Raw genomic sequence first — 11,324 nt, 5'->3', positions numbered from 1 at the left:
CCACAATGCCTGGCCATTTTTTGGTTGCAGCCGTCATTGTTGTTTGGCGGGTCCGGGCTGGGGATTCAAACCCGCCACCTTAGGTGTATGTGGCTGGCTCCTTAGCCGCTTGAGCCACAGGCACCGAGCCATATTGTTCTATTCTTTAGGCATTTAATATTCCTGGAATTGATTTTTGTGAATGGTAGGAGGTGAGGTTCTAACTATATTTTTTTCCAGGCAGAGAGCCAGTTTATTTTGATCATACTTTAGCACTGAATTAAAATCCTCCTCTGTCATGTATTAGCTTTACACATACATGTGAATGTGCACACTTACTTATTTCTGGGCTCCTTCTTCTTTCCAATGAAAACTTCAACCTGAGCTTAAGACCATTGGATCTTCATTACGTAACTTTGTGGTATGTAGAACCACAGAGGCCAGTTCTTACATCTATTTTTCCCCTCTAAATATTATTTCTGGCTGGGTGCCCATAGTTCAGTGGTTAGGGTGCCACGTGCACAGGGGCTGGTGGGTCTGAACCCAGCCTGTGCCTGCTAAACAAAACAAACAAACAAACAAAAATAGCCATTGTGGTGGGTGCCTATAGTCCCAGCTACTAGGGAGGCTGAAGTAAGAGAATTGCTTGAGCCCTAGAGTTTGAGGTTGCTGTGAGTTATGACACCATAGCACTCTACAGAGGGCAACAAAGTGAGATTCTGTCTCAGAAAAAGAAAATTATTTCTTGCAATTTCAGACATTTCTCCCCTCTTATTCATTCTTAGTTTCCCAAATAAAAGTAAGGAAGGCCTCTCTTATTCCCAAACTGGGTTTTCCCTTTGTGCTGCTGACTAGGATTATCATTAGGTACTGGTTGTGGGATCTTTCCTTCCTGCCAGTCTTTATGCCAATGCGGTCTTTATACCCATGCCATATTCTGGCCCTAACATAATGCTTGGCACATGGCTGGTGCTTATGAGTTATTGGCTGATTTGAATGAACACATGAATGATGTAGATTGCTTTCTTTCTTTCTTTTTTTTTTTTTTTTTGAGATAGAATCTCACTATGTCACCCTGAGTAGAGTGCGATGGCATCACAGCTCACAGCAACCTCAAACTCTTGGGCTTAAGCGATTCTCTTCCCTCGGCCTCCCAAGTAGCTGGGACTACAGGTGCCCGCCACAATGCTCGGCTATTTTTTGGTTGCAGTTGTCATTGTTGTTTAGCAGGTCCGGGCTGGGTTAGAACCCACCAGCCTCGGTGTATGTGGCCTGTACCCTACTCATTGAGCTATGGGCACTGAGCCTGGATTGCTTTCTTTTAAACATTAATTTTATTTTTTGTGTTGTTTTGAGTACAAGATAGTCAGAGGTTGGTTTAGTCATTGCCAAGGTGTGGACTTGGGACAGTTGCTTCTCTCTTCTGTGTCAGTTTTCTTACCTACAACACTAAGAACTGAGTCTTTATACCAATGCAGTCATAAAATATAATTTTACATATTTTTTAAATGCAGGAAGGTACCCACCAAGGTAAATGTGCCAAGGGTCCATGAAAGTCGTAATGTGGCCCTGTTAAACACAACACAAACTAGTGAAGGAAATAACTGGCATCAAGAGCTTAATAGGCCTGAGCAGAGTTGAAATACCCACTTGACTGGGTATTGCCAAAAATAAGGACATACAGGCCAGGTGTGGTGGATCATGCCTGTAATCCTAACACTCTGGAAGGTGGGAGGATAGCTTAAGGTCAGAGGTTCAAGACCAGTCTGAGTAGAACAAGACCCTATCCCTACTAAAAATAGAAAAAATTAGCTGGTGTTGTAGAAGGTGTCTGTAGTCCCAGCTGCTTGGGAGGCAGAGGCAAGAGGATCACTTGAACCCAGGAATTTGAGGTTGTAGAGAGCTAATAATGGTGACATGGTACTCTAACTAGGGTGACAGAGTGAGACTCTGTCAGGAAGGAAGGAAGGAAACACAGCCAGGCACGGTGGCTCACACCTGTAATCCCAGCACTATGGGAGGCTGAGGAGGGAGAATTGCTTGAGTTCAGGAGTTTGAGACTTTCCTGAGTGAGACTGAGACCCTGACTCCTTAAAAAATGGGAAAACCCAGCCAGGCACTGTGGTGAGCTCCTATAATCCCAGGGGCTCCTGGAGGCTGAGGCAGTGGGATGCCCACAGCCTGAGTCTGAGGTTGCAGTGAGCTATGATGCCATTGCACTCTGTTCAGGGCACAGGGTGGGACTCCGTCTCAACAACAACAACAAAAACTCAAGGAAATAAAAATAAAAAATAAGCAAGGAAATTAAAAAAAAAAAGGAAAAATAAATAAACTGAAGATGGCTGTAGGAGACTCCCTGTCCTCTGGGATGTTCCCTGAGGAAACCCAGGGTTTTTTTTTTGTTTGTTTTTTAGAGACAGAGTCTCATTTTATCACCCTCAGTAGAGTGCTGTGGTGTCACAGCTCACAGCAACCTCCAACTCCTGGGCTTAGGCGATTCTCTTGCTTCAGCCTCCTGAGTAGCTGGAACTACAGGCGTCTACCACAACACCCGGCTATTTTTTTGTTGCAGTTTGGCCAGGACCAGGTTAGAACTCGCCACCCTCAGTATATGGGGTGGCGTCCTACCCACTGAGCCACAGGCACCGCCCTGGAAACTCAGTTTTGAGTAGACACAATGGAGCAGGAAAGTACAACAGCCAGATAGACCCCGCGTCCAGGACTGGCTGTACCTGCTACCTGTGGGCTAGCCACTTAACCTCTGGGAGCCTCCTTTCCTTATTTGGGAAACAGGAATAACATCCCATTTACAGGACTGCTGGTCATCTAAGATATCATCCAACATGTGTTTGTTAACCACCAGCTGTATTCCAGGCACTCTTCTGGGTGTTGAATTCCTATAAGAGTACCCCAGCACACCAGTCCAGTGGCTGGCACACAGTAGGTTCTGATTAAACGTTTGTTGAATGAATGTTTGGAAAGCAGGTCGGAGGGAGTGAGTGCCACCAATACATCAGTGAATACATACTGTGTGTGTATGTATAAAATGATAAACAGGAACATATCAAATGTGAAATGTCATTACAAAGAAAGTAAGGTGCCAGGAATTAAAAGAACGGGACACTGTGACAGAAAAAATGACAGGGGCTGGAGCGCAGGACAGGAGCTCAGAGGCTGAGGCAGGAGTGAGGGGAGGGTGACAGGTAGAGGTCCGTCCGCCCCCACCCCCAGCATCCCCAGCCGGTGTCCTTGCGTGTTGCAGGCATCCAGCCGGCGCTCTGGAGCAGGGAGGACGTGGGGCACTGGCTGCGCTGGGCCGAGCGGGAGTACTCTCTGCAGCGCACCTGGGAGCAGGAGTTTGCGATGAACGGCCGCGCCCTCTGCATCCTCACCAAGGACGACTTCCGGCGCCGTGCGCCAGGTTCAGGTCAGGGAAACTCGCTGGCCTTCCTCCAAACGTTTCTTTCTTTCTTTTTTTTTTTTTTTTTTGCAGATTTTGGCCAGGGCTAGGTTTGAACCTGCCACCTCTGGCATATGGTGCTGGTGCCCTACTCCTTTAAGCCACAGGTGCCACCCCCCCACCAAACGTTTCAATGGGAGCCGGGGTAGGCCAGTGGGGGTGCAGGGGTGGGGAGATCGCGGGGTCTTTCCTGGGGAATGGTGCTCACTGCCCAGCCCCTCCCTCTAAATGTTTGCCAGTACTTCCTAGCTGGAGCAGGCCTTGAGCAGGCCTTGAGCAAAGGTGTGGGTTTGGCCGCTTGTTTTCAGAGCTGTGGGGGCCTGTTCTGCGCTCTCACCGCCCCCTCCCCTTACCTTCGGCCCTTGTTTCCTCTCCTGTTTCCACCCTTTCACCTCCCAAGCCCCCAACATCTATTAAAAACAACAGCTAGAGAAATATCCAAATTTCATTCACACTGAGGCTTACGAAATAGCAAAAGCCTTAACTCCCAACTGAGTTTTGATTTTAACCAGAAACTAGGTCTGAGGCCAGAGGGATGCATGTCTAGTGATGGTGTGTCAGGCAGCGCAGAGTCGGGTGAGGGGTTTAAGTGGTGGTGGCAGTGGAGCCTTTCTGGAATCTCTGGCATCACATCTGATTCTCTCTTCACCTGTTTTCAGGATGCTTTTCATGTTTGCTGATTTGGTGGGGTTTTTTTTTAGACAGACAGTGTCTCACTTCGTCACCCTGGGTAGAGTGCTGTGACATCATAGCTCACAGCAACCTCAGACTTTGGGGCTTAAGTGATTCTCTTGCCTCAGCCTCCCAAGTAGCTAGGACTACAGGCACCTGCCACAACGCCTGGCTATTTTTTTGTTGCAGTTGTCATTGTTGTTTAGCAGGCCTGGGCTGTGTTCAAACCCGCCAGTGGCTGGTGCCCTACCCACTGAGCTATGGGTGCTGCCTCTTTCTCTTAAAAATACATTCATGTTTTCTGTAGCCCTTCTTTTGGTCAAACAAACCTGTGGTGTTTGTGGCAAAAAGAATTTCTTTAAATATTCTCTTTTTTCTTTTTTCTTTTTTTTGAGACAGAGCCTCAAGTTGTCCCCCTGGGTAGAGTGCTATGGCATCACAGCTCACAGCAACCTCCAACTCCTGGGCTCAAGTGAGTCTTCTGCCTTGGCCTCCCAAGTAGCTGGGACTACAGGCGCCCTCCACACCACCTGGCTATTTTTTTTCGGTTGCAGCCATCATTGTTGTTTTCATCTACTGACCTCTATCCTACTCCTTTTTTTTTTTTGAGACAGAGCCTCAAGCTATCCCCCTGGGTAGAGTGCCATGGCATCATAGCTCCAACTCCTGGGCTCAAGCAAGTCTCCTGCCTTCGCCTCCCAAGTAGCTGGGACCACAGGCGTCTGCCACAGCGCCTGGCTATTTTTTGGTTGCAGCCATCATTGTTGTTTGGTGGGTCCAGGCTGGATTTGAGCCCACCACCTTAGGTGTATGTGGCTGGTGCCTTACCCACTTGAACCACAGGCTCTGAGCCCTGTTTTTTTCTTAATACACCCGCAGCTAGTCTCATGTCACATCCCAAGTCCTGTCACTCACTTTTCCCTAGGAGCCTCCTCCAGTGGCTATTGGGACTTTAGTCCCTTTAGTCCTTGGATTTAAGAGCTTTGGGTCATGGTGGGACAGAAAGGCAAGGCTTCAGGTGTCCCCCACAGCTGTGACTGTCCTGCACAGAGACAAAGCTGGGGAGCAGGTGAGCTGGGTCTGGTCCCCATCATGCCCATGTCTATCTCTCCTGCTCCCCATTAGCCCCCCTGGTCTTCGAGAGGCTACCACCTTACCCCTCTGTCGGCCTGGGTTTCCCAAGATGGCTGTCCGCCCAAGGATTCCCACTCTTTCCAGCCCTACCTTTGGCACTTTAGCCCAAAGGTGTAAGTCAGAGATTTCTGGGACCATTGACAGGGCCCATTTCTGCATTATAGGCAGAGGCTAGGACTGTTTTGCTCCTTAGAAAGCAGGGGCAATCGTTTAATGAAGCTGGGAATCCCATGAGCCTTTGAAGAACTGTTGATGTCCTTGGGGACATGAAGTACAGTTACACAGCTCTGTATGATGGCTCATGCCTATAATCCTCGCACTCTGGGAGGCCCAGATGGGTGGATTGCTTGAGCTCACAAGTTTGATACCAGCCTGAGCAAAAGCCAGACCTTATCTCTACTAAAAATAAAAAAAACTGATTGCTTGAGCCCGAGTTGGAGGTCACTGTGAGCCATGGTGTCACAGCACTCTACCCAGGGCAACAGCTTGCGACTCTGACTCAAAAAAAGAAAAGAAAAAGAAAAGAAATACAGTTGCACATGTTGTGCACTGCATACAGGCCCTCAACCTGGGGTGTGTGGGAGCTGAGTAGCAACTTGACCTTGTAAACTGCATGGGCACCCAGCAGCAGGAAGAGATGGCTTTTTAAAATGTACCCACCAGGAGGCGACGGTGACCCTGCCCATCACCAGCGCCAGCCTCCTGTCAGCTGCAGCAGGAGCCCTGGCTGCATCAGCACAAGTGTATGCCCGCCCTCACCCTGAGAGGCAGGTGACTTGCACTGGACGGAGGCTGGCCCTCCCCTCCCAGCCTGGTCAGCAGCCTGCCCTCCATGCACCCACACAGGTGACGTGCTGTATGAGCTGCTCCAGTACATCAAGACCCAGCGGCGCTCCCTGGTGTGTGGGCCCTTTTATGGAGAGGCCTCCTGGCAGAAGATGTTCACTCAGCTCCACTCCCATCCCCTGGAAGGTGAGGAAACTCTTCATGGAGCTCTGAGCCCCGCAAATCCCCGCATTGAGAGGGCAGGGCTTGGCTTCCTCTCGGTGAAGCAGTGACAGAGGGCTGGCATGGGCTGAGCTCCCCTTCCTCCCAGCTCTGCCCCAGGCCCTCTCTTCCCACACTGAAGACAGTGCCCCAGCATTCAGGTGAGGGTCCTGTCCCCTGCCCATTTCTCTGCTCTCCTGTCCAGCAAACAGTTGTTTGTATCGTGTCCCAGCTCCCTCTCCTGATCTCTCCATGGAAACCATTCTTGTCAGGGTCTTCAGGGACATGAACATAGGATTGTCCATGTCCCCACTCTCAGTCCTTATTCACTATGACCTCTCACAGTCTTTGACTTAGTGGGCCATTTCTCCTACCCCCGAAACTTTCTTCCCTTGGCTTCCAGGATACTCCACTCATCTCATTTTCCTCTAGCCGCTGCTCTTCCCTTCTCAATCTCCTTTTCTGATTTTCCTCCCACTTCTACTTATCGGGGAAAAGGCCAAGAGGCCTCTCCTATTCTCTATCTCATCTGGTCCTGGTGTTAACACCATGTGATGCCAATGATGCCCATATATGTCTCAACTTCTCCAAATTCCAGATGTGCACACCATACTACCTGCTTCACATTTCCACTGGGGGACCCCAACTGCTCTAAACCAAATGGTCCACTCCTCTCCTTGTTTCCCCATCCCAGCAAACCCCGATTCCATCCTTCTAGTTGCTCAAGCCAAGGCAGTAGACGTCATCTTTCATTCTGCTCCTTCTCCCTTACCCTCATCTCAATTGTCCACAAATCCTTTTGGCTCTACCTTCAAAATCATTCACAATCCAGCCTCTTCTGCTCCTCCACTAATGTCCCTGGTCCAGCCCCCATCACCTCTGTAGAACCTCCTCACTGGTCTACTCACTTCTGCTCTTGACCTTCTGTGATCTCTTCTCAACAGAGCAGCCAGAGACATTCTTAAGTCAGGTTCAGTCACTCCTCTGCTTAGAATCGTCAGTGGCTCCCTTCTCACCTGCAGTCAGAGCCGTAGCCCTTACAATGACATCCTGCCCCTGCCCTCCTCTCCTCCTTGCTCATGCTGATCCAGCCTCCCAGGCCTCCCTGTTCACTGAACAAGCCTGAGACACTCCTGCCTCGGGGCCTTTGTACTTGCTGTTCCCTCTGTCTGGCTTTGTCCTCCCTGCACTAGATACCCACAGAGCTCACACCTCGGCCTCCTATAGGTCTCTGTTCATATGTGAACATGTCAGTGAGGCCCGACCAACCTCTCCAAAATTGCAACCCTGCTTCTTTTCCAGATTTCTCTATCTGCCTTATGGTGCTTTATTTTTTTCTCCCCATATTATATACTGTTTCTATTTCCTTTTTTTTTTTTTTTTTGAGACAGAGTCTTACTTTGTCACCCTCAGTAGAGTGCCATAGTGTCATAGCTCACAGCAACCTCAAACTCTTGGGCCCAAGTGGTCCTCTTGCCTGAGCTTCCCGAGTACCTGGGAATATGGGCGTCTACACCAATGCTCGGCTATTTTTAGTAGAGATGGGGTCTCACTCTTGCTCAGGATGATCTTGAACTCCTGAGATCAGGCAATCCACCCACCTCACCCCCCCCTAGTTTTTCTGTTTTTAGCAGAGATGGGATCTTGCTCTTGCTCAGGATGATCTTGAACTCCTGAGATCAGGCAATCCACCCACCTCACCCCCCCCCCCAAAGTGCTGGGAATAGAGGTGTGAACCACTGCACCTGGTCACTATTCCTTTTTTACTTTAATCATTTGTCCACCTACTAGAATATAAGCACCCGCAAGGGCAAATGCTCTTTTGGGCTCAGTGATGTGTCTTCAAGATTTTTAGAAAAATGCCTGGTTCATAGAAGGTTCTCAATAAATATGTATTGGGCAAATAGAGAAGACACTGGATATAGGGCACCTGGGTTCTAGAGTCCGGTCTGTTGCCAGCTGGCTTTACAACCAACTTCACAGATGAGGAAACAGGCTTGATAGGTTGTTACTTGCCTGGGGGCCACAGTTCGCACCTGGGCTCCTGGCCCTCATGGCCTGCCCCTTGACCAGGGGCTGGGTGAGACAGAGCATTAGCAGTGCTTCCTCCCAGGCCTCCCAGGCTTTTTGCTGAGGGGTCTGGGGTAGAGGTCAGGGTGGGGGCCACAGAATCAACATGCTTATCTGCTTGCAGAGGGGACTGGGCTCTTTCAGGTGGCCCACCAAAGGATCCTCCTGTAGCAGCCACCAGACCCAGGGCTTGCCAGCTCCCTCAGCCACTTGGATGTCTCTGGCCTGGCCAGGTGACTCCTTGATAGGGAAGAATCCCTCAACTTATCTCCCTGTGCAGAGCTGGACTGCAGGACCGAAGGGATCTGCTCCTTCCCCACGTTGCCACAGGCCCCCATCGATGGCAGGATTGCCAGTGAGTAGGAAGCTGTTTCTCTGGCAGGGTTTGGGTGGGAGATGTGTCAAGGCCAAGTCCCAGAGGGGTTGTGGGTGATAAGGACCAGGGTTGTTTTGACCTTGATAATGGGTTCAGGGGTTGACAGCCCTGTGTGCTGCCCACAGTCTGGCTACAGTGGATAGTGCTGCTGAGATCACCAAGCCTACCCTGTTTCCAGGGCATGGACAATTTACAGGTTCCCCAGTCATAGTCAGACACTCCGATTGGCATGGCGTAGCCCCCCTACCTTTTAAAATGTTATTTATTTTACAATGATTGAGCATTTATTTATGCCTGTCATGGTTCCAAGGCCTTTATTTAATCCCTCAAAAGCCCTTTAAGGTCAGTACTGTGACTAGCTCCATTTCACAGTAAGGAAACTGAGGCACAGAGAGGTTAAGTAACTTCCCCAACACACAGCACTGGTAGAGTTTTGGAGCTGGGCAGTCTGACTCCAAAGCCTGAGCTCTAACCAAGTGTTACACTTCCACTTTGCATTTATTATTAAAGGATTGCTTAACAGACGGACAAGCAGATAGAGTGACTCATGAGCTACCCAACTTTTCTGAAAGATGTTTTCTAGCCATGGTGGGGCCACCACAGAGAGGTAGGAGTCTGGCATCTGGGTTGAAAATTACTGGATGTCACTAAAAACACAATTATTGGCCCAACACACAAAAATGATGAATACTGTAGATGATGGATGCCCTAAAAACCCTGACTTGATCATTATACATTCTATGGATGTGACAAAGTATCACATATCCCCCACAAATATGTACAAATATTATGTATTAATAAAGATCACAATTATTGGCTCAGCACCTGTAGCTCAGCCACTAGGGCATCAGTCACATACACCAGAGCTGGCTGGTTCGAATCCAGCCCAGGCCTGCCAAACAACAATGACAACTACAACAAAAAAAAGACAGGCATTGTGGTGGGTGCCTATAGTCCCAGCTACTTGGGAGGCTGAGGCAAGAGAATTGCTTAAGCCCAAGAGTTTGAGGTTGCTGTGAGCTGTGATGCCACAGCACTCTACCCAGGGTGACAGCTTGAGACTCTGTCTCAAAAAACAAACACACAAAAGCACAATTATTGAACTTTTTTTTTTTTTTTTTGGAGACAGACCCTCAAGCTGTCGCCCTGGGTAGAGTGCTATGGCATTACAGCTCACAGCAACCTCCAACTCCTGAGCTCAAGCAACTCTCCTGCCTCTGCCTCCCAAGCAGCTAGGACTATAGGCACCTGCCACAATGGCTGGCTATTTTTTGGTTGCAGCCATTGTTGTTGTTTGGCGAGCCCAGGCTGGATTTGAACCTGCCAGGTCAGGTATATGTGGCTGGTGCCTTAGCCACTTGAGCCATAGGCACTGAGCCTATTGGATATATTTATTTATTTATTTGTTTATTTTAAAATTCTTTTTTTGGCCAGGGCTGGGTTTGAACCCACCACCTCTGGCATATGGGGCCAGCACCCTACTCCTTGAGCCACAGGTGCCACCCCATTGGACATTTTTAATTGTAATGCTTATCATTCTTGGTTTCAAGGTCTTTATTTAATTCTGTTCTAGAGCACTTACTCTATATCAAGCACTATGCTAAGGTTTTTTTTGTCTATCATGCTACCTAATCCTCACACTGCATCATACAGTGAAACTGTGGCTCAGAAGAGGTTGGGTAACGTGCCTAGAAGGGCTCAGCCACCAGGCCCAGGTACAGGTACTGAGATTTAAGATCACACCGTTGCTCCCAGGTCCCTCTGCCCACAAACCTTCCATAGTGCCATGTTGGTATTCTTAAGCCTCACCTTTAAGGGGCTTGAGAGGATGGGAGTTATAATTAATAGACTTCCAGGGCCCAAGTGACTGGGTCAGGGGAAGAGAAGGACCTGGGGTCTGAGGCCTGGCCATGAGCCCCCTACTTGCTCTCTGACAAAGGAGCCCTGGCTTTGGTGGGCTAGACTCTGTGCCCTGCCTGTCACTTAGGGGCTCGGCAACTTCAGACACATCTGGACCTCTCTGAGCCCATTTCCTCACCTTTTCCTGGGGATGAAGGTAGCCACTTCCTAGAGTTATGAAGCCTGAACGAGGCAATGAATAAGGAGATCCCATAAATGGCTATTTGTATTAATACCATCATCTTTACCACCTGCTGGTGTTCCCAGGGCCCTGGCCACCAGGTCCCCAAGAGCACCTTTCTAACCCCTGTCCTCATAGCTCCAGTAAGGCTGTCTGCACCCCCTGTGCTAAATTGCAGACTGCCGGCTACTGTGGGATTACGTGTATCAGCTGCTCCTTGACACCAGGTATGAGCCCTACATCAGGTGGGAAGACAAGGACGCCAAGATCTTTCGAGTTGTGGATCCAAATGGGCTTGCCAGACTCTGGGGAAACCACAAGGTGAACCTCAGCCAGCAGGAGAAATGGTCTCAACATATCCAAAAGAGGACAGAGCAGGGGGTCAGAGTAGACCCCTCAAAACTAGGGGACAGTCTTCAAATGATGGGGCCTCTTCCACCAGCCCCAGAAATGCCAGAAGATACTGAGGGATAGGCAATTATCACTTATGGGTGGAAAATGTTTCTGAAACTCAACAATTGTGCCTTCTAATTGATTAATCTTACTTTTTTTTTTTTTTTTTTTTT

At 49.1% G+C, this 11,324-nt stretch overlaps 1 protein-coding gene across 2 annotated transcripts in view; it reads left to right on the top strand.

Moving 5' to 3' along the window:
• The window catches only part of ETV7 (ETS variant 7), a 31,195-nt gene that overhangs the window by 15,884 nt on the left and 3,987 nt on the right, over positions 1–11,324 (top strand). The window contains exons 3-6 of one of the 2 annotated variants that reach the window (XM_023512898.1): positions 3,242–3,406; positions 6,092–6,217; positions 8,583–8,657; positions 10,937–11,079. In XM_023512898.1, the coding sequence (XP_023368666.1) occupies positions 3,242–3,406; positions 6,092–6,217; positions 8,583–8,657; positions 10,937–11,079 (509 nt within the window). The remainder of the gene's footprint in view (positions 1–3,241; positions 3,407–6,091; positions 6,218–8,582; positions 8,658–10,936; positions 11,080–11,324) is intronic. The other variant, XM_023512899.1, reaches the window with a different exon arrangement.

Source organism: Otolemur garnettii, unplaced genomic scaffold (assembly GCF_000181295.1).
Source record: "Otolemur garnettii isolate 467f Iridium unplaced genomic scaffold, OtoGar3 scaffold00031, whole genome shotgun sequence".
Lineage (NCBI taxonomy): Eukaryota > Metazoa > Chordata > Mammalia > Primates > Galagidae > Otolemur > Otolemur garnettii.
Note: the sequence above shows the minus strand (reverse complement) of the source record. Positions and strands in the feature narration are given on the sequence as shown.